The sequence below is a fragment of the Phyllostomus discolor genome, chromosome 2 (assembly GCF_004126475.2).
Source record: "Phyllostomus discolor isolate MPI-MPIP mPhyDis1 chromosome 2, mPhyDis1.pri.v3, whole genome shotgun sequence".
Lineage (NCBI taxonomy): Eukaryota > Metazoa > Chordata > Mammalia > Chiroptera > Phyllostomidae > Phyllostomus > Phyllostomus discolor.
Genome location: NC_040904.2, coordinates 72,234,208 through 72,260,616, shown reverse-complemented (window position 1 = coordinate 72,260,616; position 26,409 = coordinate 72,234,208). Strand labels below are relative to the sequence as shown.

The following is a 26,409-nucleotide window of genomic DNA, read 5'->3' as shown; positions in this document are numbered from 1 at the left end:
TCAACAGAATAGAAATGCACATTTTGAGTGGCTAGGTATCCAGTCAACAGAGAGAAGGGGGAAGAAAACTGTTAAAGGAGCTCTGTATCCAGGCACCAGGTCTGATTTTCATTCTCGCTCTTCGCAACTCTTTGTCACAGACTCAGGGGCAGCTCTGCAGGTGCAAAAAAAAATTAGCATGTCCTAACTAAAGTGCTTTCTCACAAAAAAAAATATCAACTCAACCCCTAAATTAGAAACCTTTATGCATTTTACCTTCAACATAGTTATAGCACCTAGGAAGTGGTAGGGCTAAGTATTAGCATGGAAATACAGGGTTTGTGCTTTATGTTCCATTAACTAAAAGGCCCATTTCAAATATTTACTCATACACAGACACTTTCAGTCAAAAGGGTTTTTTAAGATTTCAACTTCCTGTTAGATAGAAACTTTAAAATTTCATGGCAGACTTTTGTTTTGCTTTTCATTCTGTTTGATATTGCAGCCTATAGGTTGGACTGAGATTGGTTATATGGTCAGTCAAGGTCGATTCCAGATCACACACAAACCCATAGTGGAATTTTGATTTGATTGCAGCTCCCCTGACTCCCAAGCCTATAAACTTCACAAACCGACTCATCTATGCCAAAAAAGTTCATGAGGCAGAATTTAAAGTGACTAATGACAATTATCACCTCCATGAAAGAACATAGTTACTAGTCCTTACAAGATACTCATGTCATAATTCACTATATAGAAAATAGTTCATTCATTCCATCTCACTGCATACAGTTTGCATCATTAAAAGATGGGCTGTATATATTTCAAGGGGCTTTGAAAGTCCAAAAACAATATGCCATGTCTAGATTCATATTAATACTAAACTACTATCATTATTTCTAAAATGTAAAAGTGAATGTTACAGTATACACAAACCAGCCACCCAGTATCTTTCCTTCCATTTGCTATTTGTACCCGAAGTCACTAAGTTCAACACAAATAAAACTAAGAGATGCAATTTTTACAGACACCCACACTTCAGCACTAAAAATAATGCTGCCTTCCTACATTGTACCGGAGCCATAAAACTTTGCTTTCAGGTGTTTCCCAGGATCACACATAGCAGCCTGCTGGAACTGAAGAAATAATAAATTTTTAAAAAGCAGAGTGCCTGTACTAATTTAAACCCTTCATGTTCATACAATAGAAAACAATATATTAAGATGCTTATCAGGAAGGGTACTTCTGAAGTGTAATATTTTGTTTGAATGGTGAAGAAATGTTACCTGAAGAGAGACACAGGGGAAGAAAAACACTCATTATCTGTAAATATCAGAAACATCAAAAATAATCGAAGAAAATAAAATGAATAAATCAAAAGTAGGTCATGTTCATTAACATTTTTAACTATAATAAATTCATAATCTAATAGCTTTTTAAATTAGTATGGTCATTAATTATTGACTATGTATTTTTATTTTTACTTTTTTGTACTTGGATCAATATGTCCAAGCATATTTATTAAAAATAATGCTCCTTGGGATTAAAAGGAGGCTGTGCTTACCAGGGGTATTTAAATAACAATATTTGAAATAGAGGTTTCTTAACACATTTTATACTTTATGATAAAGTTATTTTCATAAAAAATGATTCTGTCAAGAGAGAAAAATGTTCTGCATAGGTGCTACATGCTGGGACTCTTGAATGGGCTCTTTATTGAATGTAGAAAATGTAAATTATAGCGATTGCCTAGCTCAGTGGCCATAAACTCCGTTACAACTCAAAACACAGCAGAGGCACCTCATATAAGCTCAACCAATCCATTTCTTTCTCCTGGTATTTCTAAACTAGAACAGAGAAATACAGTAAGATCTAAGTTTTTGAGTAGAATAACCTGATGTCTGTGTTCTAGGGCTAAATCAGACCTTAAATTCATAAATCTTAAACTCAAAAATTTGTATCATTTCTGCAATGTAGATTCACCACTGGTGGTGATATCACTGTCTCAAAGTCTGGTATAAATTATTAAGAAAAACACAAAATGGACAAAATCATTAAAATTAAATAGTAAAATTGTAAACACTATGTTTTATCTAAAATAGAATTAAGTGAATATGAATCAAAATTATGATATAAATAGAATTAAATTGATACACTGTGGACAATACTTTTTGATACTGTTAAGGCTTTCTCATACTTGCTAAATAACTGCAATGATGATGCTATTTTGAAACGTACTTTAAAAATATTGGGATATCTTAAATTCTCCAAGGTCTCTGTGCTGCTCCTGGTTAAAAGGTTATTCAATATAGAAACCATATCAGTATGTCACCAGGAAAGCAGGTCTCCATGCAGCATACTATTACTTCCCATATTTGGCAAATGGTACATAAGAGTTCACTTTTAATGCTTTCTTTAAAGAACTTAGTTTCATCAAAAAGCATGTTTTTAGTCATGCATATTTTCAGGTTAAATTGTTTTCTCATAGGCTCTTGGAGGGTACATTTATCAAGTATTTTGGGTAATTTGCATCTGCTACAATGAGGCTTATTATGTAAGAAGGACACTTCCACTTACTCCCCTGTAGAAGCTTAAACAAATACTTTCCCTTACTTCCCCTCCACCATTCCTAAATAGAGGTGATATGTGAGAACCCGCTACTTGAAGGCAAAGTCCATGTTTTATTTATTTTAGTAGTCCCAATGCCCAACATAATTCCTGAGACATAGCAGTATTTCCCAGATATTCAAAGAATTGAATTGATATAATAATTTAGAAATCATTTAAATATCAAATATATTTAGATATTTGTAGATTAAGGACACTGAGTAAAGCCTGCTTTCTTTAATGACTTAACTCCCAAATTAGAGGATATGAAACATTACAAATGATATTGAGGCATTTCTGAAGAAATTAGTCATTGTTCACTTTTTAAAAAACATTGTCTTAGGAGATGGACATAGATGTCCCATGGTGGTGATGATCCGCCCAGTCTGCCTCCATCTAGCCATGATCTCACTTCTGCCACGATGATAAAAAGTGTAACAAGCAGTGTTCCCCAGGTGATTTATGCTCATTGCAATAATTGTTGATTACTTGCTCACTCTGTATGTCTTAACGACATACAATGCACTTATAAATTGTGTGCCCAGAAACTATTTGACTAGAAGATAAAGAAAATCTCATTTTAATAACAATGAGGTTTCTTTCAAGCAGCTCTATTAAATATGGGATGGATGCCACAAGAATTAGTGAGCACGATAACTGCAAACAACCTAGCACAGTTCTTATCACAAAGTAAATGTCAGCAAATAGTTATTAAGTGAATAAATAAATACATAAGTAAGTCATCAGAAAGCAGAATGTACTATGTCAGTGTTATAGAAATAAACTGTTTTTTTGTAGAGTTTTGCTAAAGAACGTTAGAGAACAGCAATGTTCAATCACTAAGAGGACTTAATTTAGAAAGTTGGTCATTTTCACAGAGGTACCCTTACCTGTGTAGTAAATTTTACTTTTATTTATAAATAAAAACATTAAAATAGTGTACAAAGTAGTAATATTAGTGAATCCTAATTTCTCTAAAACACATCACATATGAAAATTATGTTGAATTAAAAAATGTACAAAAATTAAATTTTGCTGAAAGTATCTGGACGCATGTATATGGCTTTGAACATCGAAGTTCCAAATATTGATTCTATTATAGCTTAACTGACTATATAACCAAAAAAATTATGCCTTTGATTGTCTTTAAGTTTTTCCTGAAATTGCTGAACTTAAGCTACACTGTCATAAAGAGATAAAAGCAGTAATTATATGGTGTGCAACTGAAGATTTTGCTTATACTTAATGAGAATTTCCAATAACAGCTTTCTCGTTAACAGCTTAAATGAAAGTAGTTTATTTCTTTAAGAAATCTACAAGCACACACTTGAACATATATATTAAATTTTAGGGACTCTGAAAAAATGAATATGTGTTGGAAAAGCCTGCATTGTTGCAACTTTTTTCTCCCAAAATGAACTAACTGAGGCTAGCTGTGAGCATAGAATAATGCAAGGTATTCAATAAAAATTATCTTTACTAAAAATTGAATAGGGAGAAATGTCTGTTTACACTTGGTAAGTTGTGCTAGTTACTTTCTGCGTATCTTTCCAGACCTACTGTCTTCCCTGCCCTGGGAAAGTGAACTGCCCTGGGATGACTGGACCCATGACTTCCATTTGTGTTCAGACCATGGAAGGCATTGAAAAGACATCAAAAGGTAACAGAAAAGAGAAGCTAAATTCCATATTTCCATACTCCCCTTCTTCCCAGCCAATCACAGCTTCTCATTAGAAGCCTTCCCCCACAACTGAAGTTTTTGCTCCCCCATTGTCAGCCTTTCAGGCCCAAGGGTACAATGGTCCCTACTGTTGAAAGCCCGTGGATGCAGCATCATCTTGACTATTTCCCTTACTCATGACTGTGTATCTCTAAATAAAGTGGTCATTCTTCAGCGACTCAAGTGCATCATTTATTTCTTAGTGGGAACCTGATTCATATTAATTTAATATGTATTTTTTTCTAGGAAATCTGCTAAAACAAAAAATTCGTATTGTGTGACAGAATTGAAAGATGAGGTAAGGCGATTTCAGAAGATATATCAAGAAGAAGGAGAGTCTGGAGTAAAGACCTAAAATGAGTAATACTTTTCATAGGAGAAGTAAAAACATGAAAAAAATCCCAAAAGCCATAAAATGAAGCCTTTATCAGAATGACATAGTAGGAAGTTAATCAGACTTGTAAGAAAACTCATGTCTCATCATTATTTTCTTGTTTACAACTCAAGTTATTCAAATCTGCAAACTAATATTTCTTATATAAAATGGGAACATCCACCCTAAAGGATTGTTATGACTACAATAAGAAAACATAACCATGTTGAGATTTATCTAGAAATTTTAGAATACTATGTAACTGTAAATTGTCATCATTCATTTCATGTCTTTATACTTATACATGGTATCTTATACATGATGCCTGATTTTTTTAAGAAAGCAAGAAGAAGGGAGCTATTGGCCACTTTAATACCTCCTTTTTACTGAGTTCATCTTTAATATTTGAAAGCCTGCCAGATTGATTGAAACCAGTTGTGAGGATAGTCACAGTCTGCTGGCATTGGTTGGCATGCAGCCAGGAGAGCCTGCACCTCCATTTCAGGATCATTTAATTTTTGTTCTCATTATCACACCTTGTTTTACAACTCCTTATTCATGTTCTTCCTCTTCCATTGTCCCAGTATTAATGTAAAATTATCAGCAGGGTAATTGACTAATTAGAACTAGCAATTTTTGGCTATGCTTTTAATAAAATTTTATTTTATTTTCTTCAGAAATAAAATTCCCTTCAGATGATAATTGAAGATCATGGAAATGCCATTCAAAAAAGCAAAGATACTATGAAAAGAAACATGAAAAATGTAACGTATTTTATGTTTTTAGATCAAAACAAATACAAGCACACAGAGATATGTGTATTGAAAGCATACACTATGAGCTCTTGGAGATACTTGTCCAAAGTATTCTTTGTCAGTAACAGGAAGGAATTGAAGTGTACTTTCCTGAGCATTAAGTGATTAGATTGTACACTTCAATTGTTTTTCCACACCTGCAGAGAAGCAGATGCAATGATCTAATTGATTTTTTTTATTTCTATTGCCAAATACCACATAGCATTCATGTGGTGTTTCAATGACCTCTACTCCCTGCTCTGTCTCTGTATACCCACTCTAATTCAAATGCTTCCTTACTATTTATAAAAGATGCAGAAAGATTTGTATGCAAAGAAATAAAACAGGGCCATAAAAAGTGAATATTGCCTAAGCTACATCTGTTCTAGGCCCCTCTGACCCATAAGAACCTGTACATTTTCATCTTGACTTTCATTTTCTATTTGCATTTGCATCTTCTTAAGTATCACAGAAAATGAGTCATAAGAAACTGTGCAGAAATAAAATGGAATTGTAGTTAAATATCGTAGGTTAATTATTTCTAGTGACCAGGTATACACACAATAGATAGCAACACTGTTAAAATGCTGTTCTCATCCAACCACCAGGACATCTAATTTGGTCCATTGTCAATGTGCCCATTTTATTATTCTGCTAGTTGGTGTCAGAGGCAGAATTAGAAGTCAGATATGACTCCCCATCTCCTGTGCTATGATGTCCCCATTAAAGCTGTGCAATTTAAACAGCAAAATTTTATTTACTTAATATTTGATACATGTTTTTATGATGACCTGGGGCTTTCTCAGTTAGAAAGCGGGCATTCCGCTGGCCAAGGCTATAACTGGGCAAGGTCTATTATGACATCTAGAGAGTGAATCAGCGTGTGGGACGGTGCTTTCCAAAATAGTTACCATGATGCACATGTGGCTATTGAGTGCTCAAAATGTGACTAGTGTGACTGAGAAATTTAATTTTATCTCATTTTAATTAACTTAAATATCTACACATGCTGCTGGCTGCACAATTATTCCTCACAGACATAGAACATTGGCACCAGCATGGGGAACTCTACTGGGCAGTTCTGACCGTATTGTAGACCCCTCCTCACTCTGGGTACATCTTCAATGTTTAAAAGAAATTGCTGTTCTTTCACTAAAAGGCAGCTGCTAAGATCAATGCAGAGGCCAGTTGGGCTATATGTGAAGTGACCTGGTGCCCAGTTGCCTTTGATCTCAGGAGCATTCTGGTCAAAACTAATACAGAGGCCACACTTGGATTCAAGTCCCATCATTACTAGGCATTAGCTGACTGTGGATAAATTTCCTCCAGTGTTTGATCCTCAGTATCTTTATTTGTAAATGACAACAGCTACTGATCATGTTAAACATGTTCAAGGTAGCAAAAACTGAATTCTCTGCCCTCCTCCATATTTTACCTGAATGAGAAATATTACAATATTTGTTTGATTTATCCAGCGCTCCCCTGGACACCAATCTCTCTTGTGAAGAGATTCCTGAATAGTCCCATTTTTACCTCCCTGACACAGTCTCCTAGGGAAGGGGTTCAGTGTAATTTTTCCTTACCTGATCAACTCCCAGCTCACAGCATGCTTTTCTTTGGGTAATACTTCCAAGTAAACAAGAAAGGCTTTACCAATTCTAATTGGACCAACGGGCTGCCATCCTGAGTTTTTTGTTCAACCTTCACAGCTAGGACCCTTAGGGCCTGAGTCTCCAAGTAGCATGAAAGGCTCTCAGAATGCCTCTTAGAGCTCACACTGGTACCAGCAATGATAATGAGAAGCACTTGTTCTGTTCTTCTGAGCAGCTTCTGTCCTCCCTTCCTCCTTCCTTCCCTCCCTCCCTGTCCCGCTCTTTTCCTTCTTTCTCAATAGCCTATGTAAGTACAGAAATCTAAGTGTAGGAGTACAGAACTCTTAGGAAAATGGATTTGCTTAACCCAAAGCTTCTCAACCTCAGCTGCATTTTATAATCATTTGAGACACAATTAAACCACTGTGATACTGCATGCCATGGACTATTCTATTCAGAAAGCTCCCTAGAACAAAGGGCAACATCAGCTGAGACAGAAATAAAAACAGGCTGTAAATGAAGCCTTTAACAGTAGCAGCCACCTGTAGGAACTGGTGCAATCAGTGACACAGACAACCCACCGTTTTCTCTATTGTTCTGAGCAGTTGTCACTTGCACAACATATATGGGACACTCTAGTCACACTAACCCAGATTTTCTGCTTTGGCTCTCACACAATGTAGCATGTTTGTTTGCTCAAGATAAGCCTTAGGATTGAGGTTCAGCATGTAAATGCAGACAAAAAGACAGTGTGGGGAAAACTCTGACATGGAATCTTCAGAAATGTTTTCATTATCAAACTCTTGCATTTGATGTATGTCATTGTCCAGAATACCTTCCACTAAGGCATCCCAAGGAATTGAACCCAATACTTGTGAGAATGTACAGACTTGTCAGATTGCCACTCATGAAAAGTTCTTTATTCAGAACTTTCTGCTAATCTTTTGCAACTGACAATTAGAACCACAATAGTTAGAAAAAGTCTAATATTGAAAACAGAAATCTGCTTTATTATAAACACATACACACGTATATACACACTAGCTTTTTTCAAATAAGTCTAAACTGTGTAGCAATTATGATAGGAAAAATGAATAAGAGCAAGTACATACTTCAACAATTCATGGAATCAGATGTATCATTTTATAGCAGTAAGACACAGGAATACATTACTAAATATTACAAATATAACATAATGGCTTTTCTCACTATAATTATTACTCAGAAAAGAGGAGCTGCCTTATTTCCAAGTTATGCAAATCTTGCTTTACAAGTTGTTCTCTATTTGCTACAGGAAGGATGCATTAGCTTGAAATACCCTGAATCAATTCTAGTTTTAGATGTTATATAGAGAGGATAACTTATACAATCACTACAAGAGGAGGCAGAGACATTTTGTATAGATTTTGTTTTTGTGCTTGAGGATTTGAACTCACTGATGTAGATGTTGCTATAAACATGACTCTCAAAGACCTGTTTAAAAAGTGGTAAAATAAAATAAGTTTCTACATAGTGGAGATAATTATTATACTCTTGGTGAATGAATGAACAATAAAGAATGCTCTGATGTTATAAAACTTTATCATTGTTGCTTGAGACAAATTTGTCATTGATAGTATCTACACTTTCAAGAAAATGGCTGGTAAGTAAAATTATTTCATTAAATGCAAGGGTAGAAACAAATAAATATCTCCAAATTAGTATGTTTTATATTAGTTTAAAAGTATGCATATAATTAAATTGATGCATTACATAGCATACTTATATATTTATTGTTGTATTAACATCCCTAAAAGTCTGTTTTCCTCAAAAATATTTTCTTTTGTTTTATAACATTGGGCAAATGAGAGGCTTCTTTAAAACTGATACAGTATTATATTTTGATACACACATATGTTTTAAATATTTGTTTACAAATACTTGTAATCAGTACTAAAAGCAAAAGCAGTTTGTTAAACCTTTGTGACTTCTTGCTTATGTATTTAATTATTTTAACTAATAGAACTTCATTCTTTGGAAAACAACATAGATCACTTGATTTGAAACAACTATAACAAACTCCTCCAAACATTGTAAAGGAGTGAAAAAAAAAGTAAACACTAACACTTTTTGTTATAGGACATGTATCTTCACTACCTAAAAAAAATGGTAAATTTAAGATAAATATATAAAGCTTATATAATATTAGCATGACAAAACTACAAACCAATGAAATTAAAAAGTTGTCAAGCTTTGCATTTACTTATACAACTTCCAGTCCCATCAAATTTACCTAAATATAACCTGGTTTATGTGAGTTATACTTGTGAATTCTAGTCGCTTAGTTAATCCTTTATAAGATGGACTTTTTATACAAGAATAATACATTTTCTTTACAAATGCTTAAAAATATCACATTAAATATTCCTTCGCTATTTCTCAAATTGAAAAGAGATGTTTTATTGTCCATAAGTATATTTAAAATTTTCCACAGTGTGATAAAAAAAGCTCTTAATCAAAAGCATTAAATAATCAGTAATATAATAAGGATTAAAATTACATTAATACTGCTATAGTGAGTGTTTAGCAGATGAATGCTTTAAAATCCATTTTTTAGACTCCTTAAAATATTCTTAAAGTACAAAAAAAACTTTATGACACAGAGTTTCTGTTAAACACGAACTGCACATCAAACACTATAATCAAAACTTAAATACAGTCACGATGTTGGCTCCAGGTCTGGCCGACAATTAAGTCATGATGTTTAAGTCACAATGACTTTGTTTCAAAATAATTATGAGAGCTTTAACTCCTTCCTCCCAAATACTCCTCTTAAAATATGGTGAGTAGTATTATCTGTCCTTTTTATCTCCCAGATAGCAAAATGAAAGAGGGCAAATAAAAGCTCCTTCTAAATAATAAAGTTCTACAGAAATGCTAGCATTCCTAAACCTCTTTGATAGTTATAATTAGCCCATGGTACTTAGATCCTTGATCAAACACCATCCTGGGTGTTGCTGTGAAGGTATTTTGGGTAAGATTTACGTTTGAATCATTAGACCTTGAGTAAAACACATTACTTTCATTACATGACAGCCTCATTCAATCAGCTGAAGGATTTAAGAAAAACGATTGAGGTCTTTAAAGAAGGGATTTTGCCTCCAGACTGCCTTAAGACTGGGATGGAAATATCAACTCTTTGCTGAGTCTCCAGTTTGCTGGCTTACCTTGAAAGTTTCAGACTTGCCAGCCTCCGCAGTCACTTGAGCCAATTTCTCAAACTCAGTCTCTATCTCTATCTCTCTCTGTAGATATCTATCATCTATCTTTCTATATAGAGACATATGTGCCTGTCTATCTATTAAGAGACAGAGAACACTTGTCACTTACCAATATACTCTAAAATATGTTGTTCACATGTTGTTTAATTATTGTCTGTCTCCCCTACTAGTCTGCATGCCCTATATGAGCAGGGATTATCTATCTGTCTATTCTAACTCAGCCTTGTACAAAAGAACCCTCAAAATATAATATTTGTCAAATCAATGAATTTGATTTTTCATCTACTTATTATATATTAAAGTTTAAAGAAAGCCACAGATTCATCTTAAACCTAAAGGAAAATTAATGATCACTACAAAAATTATTTGAATGTAAATCTTTATGTGTACATAGGAGGACAAAAAATTTACAGGAACATGTAAGGGAATATAAAGGAGTCCCTTACATTAAAGAAGAAAAACTGTAGCAATGCAGACAATATAGTAAACTCATATTTTAGGTAGAATGGGCACATTTACTGGATTAATATGAATATACTTTATTTAAATGAAGCTGATTGCAAATTATCTTATCTATATAGAGTCAAAAGAAATTCAGGTAAAAGATCATACTGAATAGATAGAGTATAAATAAATATTAATAGCCTATATATTTTAAATTTAAATAAACAATTCCATATTTTCATTAGAGTTCATGAACTCATTTTCCACCCAAGGTTTATAATGATGAGTGAATACTTAGAAACTCAGAATACATTTTTAGTTATTTGTCAGAATTATACAGTATAATTTTTTTACTTCTCTAAAAATGTTTAATCAAAATCTTTCATCTAATTCAAAGCCCATTTAACTGATAAAGTCCAACTCAATTTGATGTAAATAAGCTTCTTATTTTAATTTATTTTGGAAACATGGAGTTACATAAACTTATGAAAATTATTTCTATAATTCTTACTTTCAAATACAATTCATGAAAATAAATAATAAAACTTTCCAAAATCACATAGCATCTTCTAAATATATTAAGGCAATGGTAATAGAAATAACATCACAATACCATAAGTGAGAAAAAATATTCAATCTGCACGCAATGCAGCTACAAGAACAAAAGAATATGGTATCTGGAAAGAAGGCGATTGTTTAGAGAAGGCATAAAGCTATTTTTGAAACAGAATTAGAACTGTTTATTTTATTAAAAAGTTGACATAGGTTATCTTTAGTGTTTATGACTTGCAAACTAAAGTATTTAATATTTAACATGTTTAAACACAAGCAGAAGTAGTTTAGTAATCAAAAGGAATAATTTGAATCATCTCAGAAAAATAAATTCATTATAATTAGGATATTTTAGAATATGATTAAAACATTTAAAAGAAAATGTATTCACCTTTCTTGTCATCAAAGTAGAGAGTCTGTTGAGCTGGATTTGACCACTGGAGGGAGGTGTTATCATTTTGATCAACCCTGCAGGTCAAAATTGCAGTTCCTCCTTCAACAACGGTTACATTCTGTGTGAGTGGAAACTGCCCTTGGCTGCCTAAGAGGGGATTTAAAAACATGTTGATTAAATGAAAGTTAAAGAAATGGTTAACTTCCCAAGAGCTATACTGTATTTAACTGCTCATTACAAATAAAACTTAAATGAACCAAACAACAAAACTATGTATTACAAAAAGACAGAAAAATAATTAAAAATCCTTAATTAGAGGACAACAGTCTTAACATAAAATTAGGACCCCATTATAGTCCTTTACATTTTTTAGAAATCCTTCTTTTCCTTCTAGACACACGAAAATATTTATATTTTAGTAGTAACATTGCTATTATTAATTTCTCTTGGCCTTGCAATAATTACATACATGGTCATCTTTGTTAATAAGGAACTGGGATAATTTTGGATGAATTGAACTCTTTAAAGCAGCAGAGGGAACACATTAAGTGCTTCCCTGGTAGCTTTTATAATTTTGAATAAAATCTATAAAATATGGATATTAGGACTTTAGATTCAATTTCTGATAAAGGAAATGTTTTGAAAATTCTATTCCATCAAGGTTTATTGTTTGTGTAGCTGTTTTTAGAAGTACAAATCTGTGATAGAAAACACTATAAATAGTTTTCAAACTGTTCATCTTGTAGAATATCCATCAAAATCTTAAAGTGATTACTCTAACTTAGGAAACAGAGATAATCTCTGTTCTTTTCTGAAGTGTTTATGTTTTGAGTACATATTTCTTTCATAATCAAGAAAAAAGTTTTAAATGACCCTTGTCAATTTGCATATCATTAGAAATTAAGTTTTCCATCTTCCTAAGTATAGTTATTTATTAAAGTAATGCATATACTAACTTTATTTAATAACAGCACTTCTGATAATTAAAACAAAATTCATGCACATGGAAACAAAACATAATGCATAAATTTCATCTCAGCACGATGAACTCGGCCAAGTCTGGTAACAATTATCAACATGGATAAAAAAATGTACTTTCTACAGCCAGGTTAAAATACTCTTATGTGAGCAAGGTAGTTCATTAAGTCCAGAATAATTTACATATGCAAGAACATTATGATGACTTAATCACACCCATGAAATATATTTCCTTCTTTTTTCTTTAGTTTTGTAATGATTCTATCATTACTACAAGCACCACTTGAGGTTATGCTGGAGATACTGGCATAAAGAATCTTATTACCAAGAAGCCTGTTGATTGGCACCATAAGAGGCAGAAGAGCCTAAAGGAGAAATTTTCTTTCCAGACCTAAATGACATGAGCACAGAGGTTCAGGACCACTTTATATAATTAAGCCTATCAAATATAAAAATCTGGTATCAGTAGCTTTGTCTCCTCGATGCCAACCTCTTAGAGTCATTCTGGCAACTCCCCAGGATATCTCCCTATAATCTTTAGGGTGGAGTTTTTAAATTGAGGTTAGCAGATGTCTGGAGGAAATTCTTTGATAGTTGACTTGAAAGTCAATAGGAGCCAGACTGAGATGTGTTTTGCCTTCAGCTCAGAGGTGACCTCTAGCAGGGAAACATGGAGAACTATCAATTTTGTGAAGTGAGGTGAAGCAAAAAACTACATCAGAGAAAACCTGAGCTAAAACAGAAAGAAGAAATAATTACCATGGACACAGGATTGGCAGCTCATAAACATGAAGCTCAGAATAATTTTAAGATACTTTACTTGAGTTCCTAGGTATTGACCTAATGCTTAAATAAAACAATCTAGGGGCAAGGAGGATTCTTTAAGCAATAAAAAGCACACAACTGATAATAAATAAACACTGTTCATTCCAGATGACAATTTGACTATCAACTAGTACATAAATAATACTGTCTGCTTCTTTAAAAATGTAGGGGTGGGGGGGGAGCAGTGACACTTGCCTCCATTTCATCTACTACATTTGCAAAATAATTTTAAAACATCACTACAAGAAAATATTATCCTTCTCATTTCACAGGTGGGTAAATTGAAATGGGGAGGCAAAGTGATTTTTCCATGGAATTCAATGAACTGTTCAAAGTTTGTTCTGAAAGTTCACTGTTTTATTCTTAGTTTTTCACAAAGGCTTCTGAGTCATAGCCAACTTTATCACTATTTGTTTAAAAGTGAATTAGACAACAATGAAAAGTATAAATGAGTAAGCTCTTTAACAATGAAACTTTAAATTACATACCTAGCTGAACTATGCCCTCATAAATTTCAGTTATAACATTAAAATCAAATGGGAAAGGATGTCATTATTGGCCTTAAATATCCTATTCTATTCAGAACTTAGTTTTGATCATTATTTCAGTCTTTCCCCATGGCCCATAGAAGAAAGAAATATTTCTTGGGGGCATCTACAAGCCAGGTTCTCTACATACACCAGGACACCTGTACTTTGTCCTTTATGGTAGGAGATTAGACAGCTTTCCTCCAATTTCTCCCCATGTAAATTCTGACTTTAAAGTATTACACCTTCGGTACCCTGGGACCTGCAGCCTAACGTCCTATTGGTCAAATAATTCAGTTTTTCCCTATACAGAGCAAACTCATGTTGAGAATCTACAAATCCTAAATATCCTTAGGATATGTGATTTACCAAATTAATTCAAAAGCAAGTGTTGTAGGCAGTCAACAAACTTCTCAAAGATTTCAATTGCCTTTTAGTTCTGCATATAATCTGGAAAAAGCATCAAGTTAGCTGATCCCTTTTGCTTTTAACTCCTCATGGCTCAATCAATGTCAGCATTTAATTCAACCTCAGAGAGTCCAAAGAAATTACTAACATATTTGTCAAACTATAAGACACACCCCCCTATTTGGGAGGAAAATGGGTGTGTCTTATAGTTTGAATGTAGCTTACCTGGCTAGTAAATGTAGTTTACATTTACATTGGTTAAATATTATGTTATGTTATTAAATATTTTACCACATTTTTTGCTACAAATTTTTTTTCCTATTTTCCTCCTCTAAAACCTAGGTGCATCTTATGGTCTGGTGAGTCTGAGAGTCCTAAAAATACAGTAGCTTTCACAGTTAGCAAAACTAGTAGGCTGCCACATTGAGGATTCATCCTCAATACTTTCATCAAACAGATATCTTGGGGGATCTGCTACATGTCTTGCCCTGTATGAGTCAACATCTGAAAGATGTATAGAGGAAGAAATATCTGCAAAATAATTTAAAACTTCAGGAGAGGGTGAAGGCCAGGGAGAAGGCAGATTAGGCACAGCCCTGTTTACCATCTACAAGGATTTCTAAAATGCATTGTTCATATCATTGAGGCCTTATTTTAAAGTGACCCTCCCTCTGGCTGAGCACACCACCATCCTAGGTTTCTGAGGAGTCATTGTTAACAAACAGGTCATGATGAGATTTAAAGGCAACAGAACTTCCAGGTGAGAATTGCCCAAGCTGTCTATTTTCCCATTTAACCTATTTCCAGCATGTTCCTCCTGTCCTCTTTGAGTTTATTTCCTTTTATTATTTGCATAAATATCAGTCTCTCATACTTGTTTTTAAACTAATTAAGGGTCAGGTAACAAGGATACCTTATTTATCTTTAAATCAGCTATGTTGCTTAACATTCTTTTTTTTTCATTGAATATATATTTTTCTTTTTTTTTAAATTGCTGTTCAAGTACAGTTGTCTCCATTTTCATCTCCATTGTGAATTAGATTTCTCAGTGAGTACTCATTGTTCAAAATGAAAGCATCTTCTTAGAACAGTTGGCACTTCTAGAGGAGCCTCTGCTAGTAGAATGACTGCTGTATTTGTTCATAGTCAAAAGAGAGGAGCAGGAGAAACTAATTCTTCTCACAAAAAATAATATGGAAAAATTAAATTTGTGGATGAAAAAGAGGCTACATACTATACCCGACAAGCTCAGAAGAGGCCTTACAAACTCAGAGATCTGAAACAACCACAAAGAATGGTCTAAAATAAAACTTTCTACTAAAAGCAGCTCAAGGCTGTGCTGGTCATATCCCAGGGCAGTGTTTTTCCTGAACAAAATTCGATCTTCACCTTAACGGAGCCTGTTGTCTTTTTGTACCTAAGATTACTTACCTGATAACATGCCTTTGTAATATCAAGCTAATTTCTTTTTTGCTGGACCCCTCAAAGCACCACTCAACAAACACCTCATTAAGAATAGAGACCGAAGATCCCCTCATTGTTATTATTATTATGTTAATTGCTAACTGTTAACTATCCTGTACCTGCTTACTCAAAAAAAAAAAAAAAAAAAAAAAAGAGAGAGAATGTATGTCTCTATTCATTTTTTTAATACAATCTAAGAGATTTCCTCCATTTGCTTTCTCCCACTTCCCTAGTCTATCACCAGTGGATTTCATGTAACACCCTTATGGCATTCTCTTTGATTCTGATGTATCAAGTAAATGGTAAAATTGTCATTTCCTGACCATTTTCTCAATTCCTTGAGATTTTGCTTCCCACCAAATGTCATGAGTTTGGTTCAAATAAACTCATAAAAATTCTCACATGTTTGGATGTATTTTATGTTGACAAATCATAAATGCCTTTTAGTTGTAATATCTTAAGAGAATTTTTTATGTTGTACTTGAAAATCATGAAAGTTCATAAGAAGATGTAACAGGCAGTGATCTAGCACAGACAAACTTAGGTACTGCCGGCTCCCAAAATGGGACAGGAAAAGACAGACTGTGCCAAATCTCTGCTCTACAGTGGAAAAAACATAAAAGATAATAGCTTTTCTTGACTATTAAATATAATAAACACTACTGAAGTCCTTTGAAGAAAATAGATCTCTGTAACTAAAACTATTTTACTTTCTCTTCATGGTGCAATTTCCCTTGCATCAACATTCATTTAATAGCATCTGTGGATGGGAAAAAAAAAAGAAAGGGTTCTATAGAAAGTAATCTCACAGGATGATCTGATCATAAATTCCTAACTGGGCAGGTCATGGTGGGTAGTCATGCCTCAGGCCTATAACTTCTTTATTAAAGATATTAAATCAGCCCTATCCACTATTTTTGTGCATGCAGATGACCACACACCTTAGAAATATGAGAAATAACACCCCTCAATGGGGGTATTAACTCTCAAAATTGCACATAATCCTGTTAACTACCCTGTAATCCGATCTCCCTTGCTTTCTCCCACCCTCCTGTAATTTTCCTCTGTCCCCTCCTTGAATCCAAACGCATAAAAGAAGCTGCAGAATTGCACATTTGATATATTGCTCCCTGGCATGTGGCATATATCCTCAGTTTGGCTCAAATAAACTCATGAAAGTTCGCTAGAGGTTTGGATTTCTCTCTCTCTTCTTTTTTTTTTTTTTTTTTTGTTTACCCTTCCTATGTCATGTTATCCCTCAACCATCACTAAAACAGCAGTAAACACATGAAAACATAGTTAATCCTAACTGAACATTCACAGTATGCTAATTCCAAGTACATCCCCTTTAGCAAGGATTTAATTTTCATGGCCAAAATGCCATAATCTGTACCTTGAAAAGGAGGGAACAGATGCAAGAAGACCTTAAATAATGTGTTCACAGTCATAGCACTAGAAAATGCAGGGGCAGGCTTTGTACTCTTGCACCCTGTCTTCAGGTCTCAGGTGTTTAACCACAGAGCTGCTTTGGAAATAAAGTGAAAATGCTGACTAAATGATTATTATAAAGAAGTATGTAGTTTGCTGCCAAATATTTCAAAGATGCAATTGGACCGTTTGCATCTCTTTTTAATAAACAGCTTCAACTTAAGTAAAAGCAGTGATGTCTATGGCTGGCTCACCCACTTCAGTTTGTGAGAGATAACTGCAATCATCTCACTTCATACTCAGCGAGATATGTTGGTAGCTGGAAATTGACCACAGTGGGATTATTTTCACCATGAAAACTGGCAAACAATGCTAGCGAGAGTTTTTCTATTTTTTTCTCCCACAGAGCCAGTAGGTAAACATTTACAGTGCACCACTATGAAACCCACCCTTGATGGCTCTGGGGGCTGTTGCTTGCACTTTTAGTATAAATAAGGTATTCTTTTGTTGTTGTTGTTGTTGTTTTTCTGAAAACCAACTGATCTTTCTAATTCAGGAATGTTCTGGTTTTGCAGTCCTTTTTCTTCATATTTTGAGTGTCTTCTTCAATTTTATTTTTTGCCTTTTCCTCAAATAATTTTCCAGCAGTCCTCTTTCCCCACCATTGTTCTTCCAATAACACATATTTCAGATAAGATCTCCTTCTTTTTTTGATGTGGACAGTGATCCTTCGCTACTTGTTTTTCTTATGCTGCCACTAACTAACATAAGTGGTTAAAACCCATTTAGGTTAGTTTTAGTGTACTTATATGAAAATAACTTGCTAACTTATTGTTATGAAAGACAATTTAGTGAAGAACAATTAGTCATATTCCAAAAAGATACTTTTCAGACCCTGTCTTTAAATAGAAGACTGAGCAGCTGCTATTGTTCTTTCAATGCTTCCATCTGTCATATACTTAAGGAAAAAATAGTCAAAACCTTTCCTTGTCTAGATTAAGCATTATCAAGTACAGAATCAAGCGAACTGATTCTTGAGTCCTACTGACCTCAGTTAAGGGTTGTCCTCCCCTCATGTTTCACACACACCTTTACTGTCTGACCACCAAGAACCCAGCACACTGTCACATATGACATAAATAATCCAATTCTAAATTATAGCCACCTGAACCTTGCTGACAGGCTGTGATGTGCCATCAGCATAAAGAAGCAATAAGCAAAGCACTGATGAGAGATCTTTGAAGCCAGCTGTGTTGTTGAAAGAGAGCAGACAGGCGAAGATGTATGTTTGAACACTGATCTCAAAGCATGGCTCTGCTTCCAAAAACAGCATCATTCAAGCCTTGCTATCTCCTGAATGGATGATGAGTAAAGGCAATGGTTTTTTCCATTTCTCTTCCTGTGCTAAAGATTAAATTTGGGCTATAACAATGGATCAGTGCACACTGTGCATGAGTGCTTACTTACTGAGAGCAATAATCACCTGAGATATATCTAGACAGACAGGCAGAGTTTGAGCTTTTGCACATCTGAGAGGGAGTGTGTTATAGTCAGTGATTTTTCAGGATAAATGATCAAATTTTGTGGGCTATTTAACATGAACTGAGGACCCTCATTATTTTTCTTTCTGAAAATGAGCAAAACTTCCTCAAAGAAAGAATCAGATTAAAAAACAGTGAAGAAGAACAAATAAAAGAAGATGTGAAGAGAATTTAAGACACTGTTTTTCAATAAGAAAGTGCAAATTTCTTATGAGATAAATAATTCCATGTATTTTGACCGTTCCTTTTGGATTATATTTATATTTAGTGAAAACTGTCAATATCATCTACAAAACAATTTAATTCAACAGCTATTGGCACCAGAATGAAATGGCATACATAATGTTTTGATTTGTTTTAAGATATTTTTATGTTCTCTCAAGAACCCCACTTTAACTGCAAAATACTTGTATTACAATTCTCATATTTTACATATGAAAAGTAAAGATACCAAATAGATCAGTGTATACAAAATAAAGATTCTTAAATGCCAACCTCAATAAGAAATTACAGAAATTTCTTCAAATAGGTACCTTGTTTTTAAATGAAATACAAATGCAGCCTACTGTTCTTTAGATCTTTCCCTCAACTATTCTCAGCTTTGTGCCTCTCTCTCTCAACTACATTGGGGTGTTTATACAAAGAACCTGCATCTTAGAAAGTTCAAGATATTCTTGTTGCTTAAATTAGAGTCTAAAAGTATATCTAAATGCATACACAGCATGCTATTACTTCCACTAAATTACTGAAGGCATTCTAAACAAATAACCTTCCAATATGAAAGTTGTGGCTCAGTGGTTATGTGGACTAAAACACACATTGCATACTAAAGCCTATTGGATTGAAAAGCACAAATATCATTAATGCAAGCTTATAATTCTTAAGAGAAATATGATGAATGTTCTATCATGTGAGAAGGGAAATTAGAGGAAAAATTAAGACTGATAACTAAGTACAAAGTGTTTCCACTTATGGAATGTCCTTCTGTTGTTTCCAATAGTTCGAATTCTCTAGTCATTGTTCTCATTACTTCATTCTAGCTTTTAATTTTGTCTGCAAAACTAAGCATTCTGTTTTCCTAGGCTACCACATATAATTTATTTTTCTCTGATTTTTACCTTATCCTTTTCAGATTCTGCTTGTTTTATAGAGTACAACACCTGGTATCCACCTTCTGTGCCGCCCCTCTCCCCAGCCATTATGGAGCACAGCCATCAGTCTAGTGCTGCTTGCCAGTTTCCATAGAGACAGGAAGTACTTTAGAGACTTGTGTTCCATTGCAACTGCCAGACCAAAGCAGGAAAGGAACAAAACTGGCGGGCACTGGGTCTTGCAAGGCCAGGAAAGGTTGGAAGGGCTTTCTCCCTCTGATACCAGGTTGTAACAGTGCCAGATTGACAGCTTCAGCGATTACAATGCTGTAGACCGTATCCTGGTGTTCACTATAGCAATTGTCCTCCTAACTCTCGGAGCAGAAACTCTTGTGTACCCAAAGCTTGGCCCTGGTCCTTTGCTGGCCTCTGATCCATGACAAAAGGCTGTTTCAGATTAACAGTGGCTCCCACAACTCCTGACCCAGAGAAAAAAAATTCTCCTGTAGAAGTTTCACCTCTCTTTTCCAGAATGTAATACTAGGTTTTCCTGAACACTCATAGCAGACCAGGGGACCTATAGGATGACTACTGCATTGTTTTCATTGACCTACACAATGATGGTGAGTAGGTGACCCAGTTAACTACATTATATGAAGACTAGTAATCCTTTTCTGTGTCTCTGATAGAATTTATAATTAAAGTTAGTTCTTGATTATCGGTATCAAGACTGGCCCTAGAGAAATTTGCAATGTAGGTGAAATACAGTATCAGTGTCTTCCTTCTCATTTTAAAAATGTTTTTATGTACCCTGGCTGGCATAGCTCAGTGGATTGAGTGAGGGCTGCGAACCAAAGTGTTGCAGGTTCAATTCCCAGTCAGGGTACATGCCTGGGTTGCAGGCCATGACCCCCAGCAACCGCACATTGATGTTTCTCTTTCTCTCTCTCTCTCCCTCCCTTCCCTCTCTAAAAACAAATAAATAAAATCTTTAAAAAAATGTTTTTATGTGATTGTGCAGCTTGGCCTTCTGTATCATAAGTATTACCAACACAGTTATTCTTTCTACATAAAGATTCCTCACATTTTCCTATTAATTTTTTAAAATTATATTTTATTGATTATGTTATTACAGTTGCCCCAATTTTCCCCTTTGCCCTTCTCCACCCAACACACCCTGCACTCTCTAATCCATACCTGACACTATTGTACATGTCCATGGGTTGTGCATATAAGTTCTTTGGCTGTTCTGTTTCTATACTGTACCTTACATCCCCCTGGCTGTTTCTGTTAATTTTATATTATTCAGTCATATCTCAAACTTTGTTGTCCTTAGATTACAAAATTCTAAGCTTCAGAAAATATTTATAAAATCCTGGGAAATGTTGTGTTATGGGTGCTTTGTGTTCTTGCACTGTGGCTGTATTGCTTCTTCATGTAATATTAAAACATCTAATTTAAAGAAATATTCCCAACATTTTTAACCCATATCTGTACAAAATTGGTTCTTTCCATTCTTAGCTTGTTTTTCTGCTTTTCACCTGCCACAATTCATAATAAACAAAAAGTTCTTTGCATGTTATAGTCTAGTGAACTAGATTAAATATAAATATATCTAGTTTTACAATCAAACTAGACTTTTATGATTAAAATATTAAAATATATTTTGTTTTCATTAATTTATCTATTGTCATTCATTCCCTAACATGTTTTTAGTTTTCTCAAAAATTAATAAAAAATAATTTCTTGAATAAGGACATACAGTTTCAAGACAAAAGTGAACTTTAGTTTTTTCACATTGATATTCACAAGGTTGCAAATTGATTTTTCAAGTACAGAAGAATAAACAGAATGCAATATAGAAGAATAAAAAGAAAAGAAAGTAATTTTGCAATGAAAAGGGAATTATATTTCTTGTAAGGCAATATAAAAGAATAAGCAGATTTTGTAAATATTTCTAAAACTTCAAAACAGGCTTACATGGCCATTATTATGTATATATATAAAGTCATTTCATCTTTCTAGAATACCATTTACAGGGTGAATAAGCAAGGCTTAGAACTGATGAGCTTTACTTGCTAACTGAGGAACATTTGAGAGGCAGCCTTCCTGAGAAAATAAATTTATGACCACAATCACAGTCTGGTTCACTGTGAAGCTCAATCACATAACTAAATTCTAAATTGAGATGTTAACCTGGAGGAAATATTCTGGAAAAAACACACAGATGGTAAGACTCTTCTGAAGACAAGGTAAGGAATATAGTGCTGAGGGTGCAATCATCAATCTTCCAAGGGGAAAATGGACTGGGTGGGACATAACTGTTTAAAATCCAAGTCCCTGGGAAATAAATGAATCTACGACCAAAAAAAGGGGAAAATGATATAAATATTTTCATTTCATCCAGTAGGTTTTAGAAGGTTGATATATTTAAAGAAAGTAATATACGTGAATGCATGCGTGTGTGTGTGTATATAAAATACATTTTAAAATATTTAATAGCTTCAAGGAAAATTTAAATTCCTAATAACATTCTAGGAGCTAATTAAATGAAAAACTGTAAAAAAATAAAGTATCATTAAATCCTGATTACAAATATGTAATTGTTTTAAATACACAAAATATAATTTGCAAAATAAGGTGTAGATAGTGAGGACAGTTTAAATTGAGAAGATAATAGGACTTTAATCTGGTTTTCATGCTGGCTTTCCCTAATTCCAAATCAAAAACAAAATATTCCAACTCAAAATAATTGTTGCCTAACATACGTTGCTAGTTAATGATTTTACTTCAGTGTAGTAACTATAACTTGGTAATATTTTTATTTTGAATTATGAAACACATAGGCATTCTCTGCAAGCATAAATATATTGACTATTATCCAAGTTGCCTATACATTAATGTTCTTGTCATGTATTAGTCTCTGAAGAAAATTTAAATAATTTAATCGGTGTATTGAATAGATATGTTTATATAAAATAGTGACATATATGTTGGTTTGGATTATAACTCTTTGTATTATGGGATATAATAAAAAACCTTAGATGACTTAGATATGACATGTAAGAAAAATATATCAAACATGTAAAATATGATATCAAACATACAGTCAGGTATAATTAGTTTATTTTAAGCATATGAACTATATATGTAATTAATGCTTTCTGATACTTATCTTTCACATTTATAATGGATTTTGCCTATGAAATATGCTTCCATAACATTAATTTATTTGATAAATATGTTTTGTGCCTAGAATGTGCTTTACATTGTAGGTACTGGAAATACAACTGTAAATAAGCTAGAAATAGTGTAAAGTTTTATCTTTAGAACTTGCAGTCTAAATATGGACAATAGCACAATAAAACACAATTATATAAAACAATTTTCAACCAGTTTTCCACTGCACACTGGTATGCTACAAGAATTTTTAAAACATACAATACCTGATTATTTAGTCAGGGGCACTGACCTCTTTCTCTTATAGTGTCAAATAAAAAAAATGACAATGGCCAACACAGCAATAGCAATTCAGTGTAAATGAATCAAAATTATACCTATTTTTTGTCAATTTGGTATATGATATTTTTCAGGCATGTCACAGAATTTTAGTAATTAGTTTATGCATGCCATGAAATAAAGAAGGTTGAAAACTAAGAAGGTGGTGACATTTCAACTGAAAGCAAAGTGGAGACAAAGAGCCAGCAACTTAAAAATTGCCAGAGGACAAGGATATTAGAAAGAGGGGCTAATATTGCAAAAAGTAAATTAGGTCATGCATATAAAAGTGCTGGACCAAAAGGAGAAAAGAGGTTGGCTATTAAAGAAACTGGGGTGGGTATGGGAGGAAGGAAAACAAATAAGCAAACTAAGTCTGGATTAGAAGAAATGGATGGGATGGCCAAAGATAAGGTAGCAAAGGAAGTCAAGGCCAATTATGAAAAACATTTTTAGGTCATAAAGAGTAGTTTACATTTAATCTACATGCAATGGCAAGTTAATGAGGGATATGACGAAACTCAGTACACATTTTCAGAAGATACTTGTTTTCTGTTAATTAATCATGATCCTCAAACCAAAGATTTTTTTAAAGATTTTTATTTTTTATTTATTTTTAGAGAGAGGGGTAGGGAGAGATAAAGAGAGAGAGAGAGAAACATCAAAGTGAGAGAGAAACATGAATCAGTTGCCTCCTGTACACACCTCAATCAGGGAACTGAGCCCAAGGCATCTGCTCAGACAGGAATTGAGCAGGCAATCTTTTGCATTGTGGAACAACGCCCAACCAGCTGAGCCGTATCAGTCAGGGGGGCAGACCCAAGATTTTTTTCATCTCGGAGATGACTCACTTTAAAAATTGTGTTTATAATAAAGACAGTCATTGAGAAAATATCAAAGAATCTATTAAATCATCTGGTAGTTTATTTATAAATGTAACTAATCTCTTGGTATATGTTTTACACTGTAAATAATCTTCTAGTGAATGGAAACCATATTTTACTGATTTGAACTTGTGCCGAAATAGAATTGTTACCCACATTTTTAAATGCCTCTAGTTTTTCTATAGACAACATATCCCTTAATTCCACTTTAAAATGTTATTGCCTAGGGAAGTTCCTTGTTATTAATAATGGAGGACTTCCGTTTTACTGGTTATTTTTTTAAAACTGCAGTAGTTACCTAAAAGAAAATAAAATAATGCTGTAAATACCGTTTTTAAATAAATAAGGAGTTTCCAAAAGACTACAAAAGTGAGGTAGCAAACAAAACGTTTCAGCTTTTTCCCTGTTTAAGAGTATATTTTATAAACTTTATAAAATGATTCCTCTTTTGACTAATATCTTAGCAAGAAGAGTTTTCTTTTCCAATAACAAAATTTTTATGCCCAAAGTCACCACTGGTATATAACCCCAAACATGTTTAAAGTCCTCAATAGCAGAGGCAGAAACTTCTATCACTTTTCATTTTCTAACACGTATTATTGGGCACAGTGAGCACAAATTTTTGAAAATGTGAACATTATGTATAAAATAATATCTCCTTAATCATATAAGTGTGCATCGATATGTAGTAACTTAAGAACCAACTTGGAATGTTCCCTAAAACAAGCTCCCTTTTGAAAAAAATGTAATAACAGAGTGATTAATAAGATGTTTTTTACTGTTTGATCATTTCTGAATGCACAAAGATTTCATTAATGTTGACTTCACCCATCTTGTCCATGTTTACATGTTTTGATGTTCAAGTCCTTTGTAGTGCCACATTAGATCTCAGGGAACAGTGCCTATGAGAGCAAGTGGAAGCTGCTGTGGGAAAATATTAAACTGTAGTTTGATACTTTGGGTAGATTTGTACATGTAAGTCAGCTCAGAGTTAAACTTCTGATAAAGCAAAGAAGAAATTAATAACATCTCATATTCTTTTGGGGGGTTACTATATTTATAATATGTTAATGAGAAAATTAAGATGAATTGAAATTATTAAAATTAAACTTCAATAAAATAAATTAAACTGTAATGAAAAATACCTCATCTGAATACTTAAATTTGAAGAATGCTGGTTTTGGAGAGATAGTTGCAAAATAATAAATAGGAAAAATATCACTTCATAGCAAAGTCCATTGTCTTTTCACTGTAACATTGAAAAGAAAGGGTAACAGCTGGCTCTTTGTCGCTTCTCTAGTCCCAGAAAACCCTAAAAAATTAACCCTTGGTTGAACCATCTTTGCTATTTAAGAAATAATACATGTATTAATAGATCCAAAATAAAGGAGAACTGGAAAGGTTGCTATGTCTAAGCACCTGTATTTCATTGTTGCAATAACTTATTGAATGATAAATTACCTTTATTGATCAGATGCAGTTGTATCAGAAAGTAGGAACTGATGATGTAATCCTGAGAAGGCTGTCTGACTAGCAAGGCCAAAAAGGTTGAATGGACTCGAGAGCTGAAGGCTTCTTACTGACTCAGTCCAGTCTTCAGTAAGGAGCAACTGCACACTGAGAAGCATTTCAATGTGTCACAAAAGCTTTGTTAGTTGTTAATCTTCTTGTTGTACCATTTGTCTTTTGACTTTTGAGTAAACTTGTAGTTGGACACAAAGTCTGTTGTTTCTCATTGGTATCATTGTGTATGTGGAAGCAAGAATTGTATTTCTGCTCTAGCAAAGTGGATATTGAAACTGTAATGTCAGATTGTTTTAAAAATTATAGTTTTGCCCTGACTGGCATAGCTCAGTGGATTGAGTGCAGGCTGCGAACCAAAGTATCGCAGGTTCGATCCCCAGTCAGGGCACGTGCCTGGGTTGCAGGCCATGGCCCCCAGCAACCGCACATTGATGTTTCTCTCTCTCTTTCTGTCTTTCTCCCTCCCTTCCCTCTCAAAAAATAAGTAAATGAAACCTTTTCAAAAATGATATTTTTGCAGTCTATC

General features: G+C 33.8%; 1 protein-coding gene across 3 annotated transcripts in view; it reads right to left on the bottom strand.

The window, feature by feature from the left end:
* The window catches only part of CADM2 (cell adhesion molecule 2), a 1,092,572-nt gene that overhangs the window by 246,967 nt on the left and 819,196 nt on the right, over nucleotides 1-26,409 (bottom strand). For all 3 annotated transcript variants that reach the window (XM_028504686.2, XM_036017949.1, XM_036017950.1), the window contains one exon: nucleotides 11,713-11,862. In XM_028504686.2, coding sequence (XP_028360487.1) covers nucleotides 11,713-11,862 — 150 coding nt within the window. The remainder of the gene's footprint in view (nucleotides 1-11,712; nucleotides 11,863-26,409) is intronic.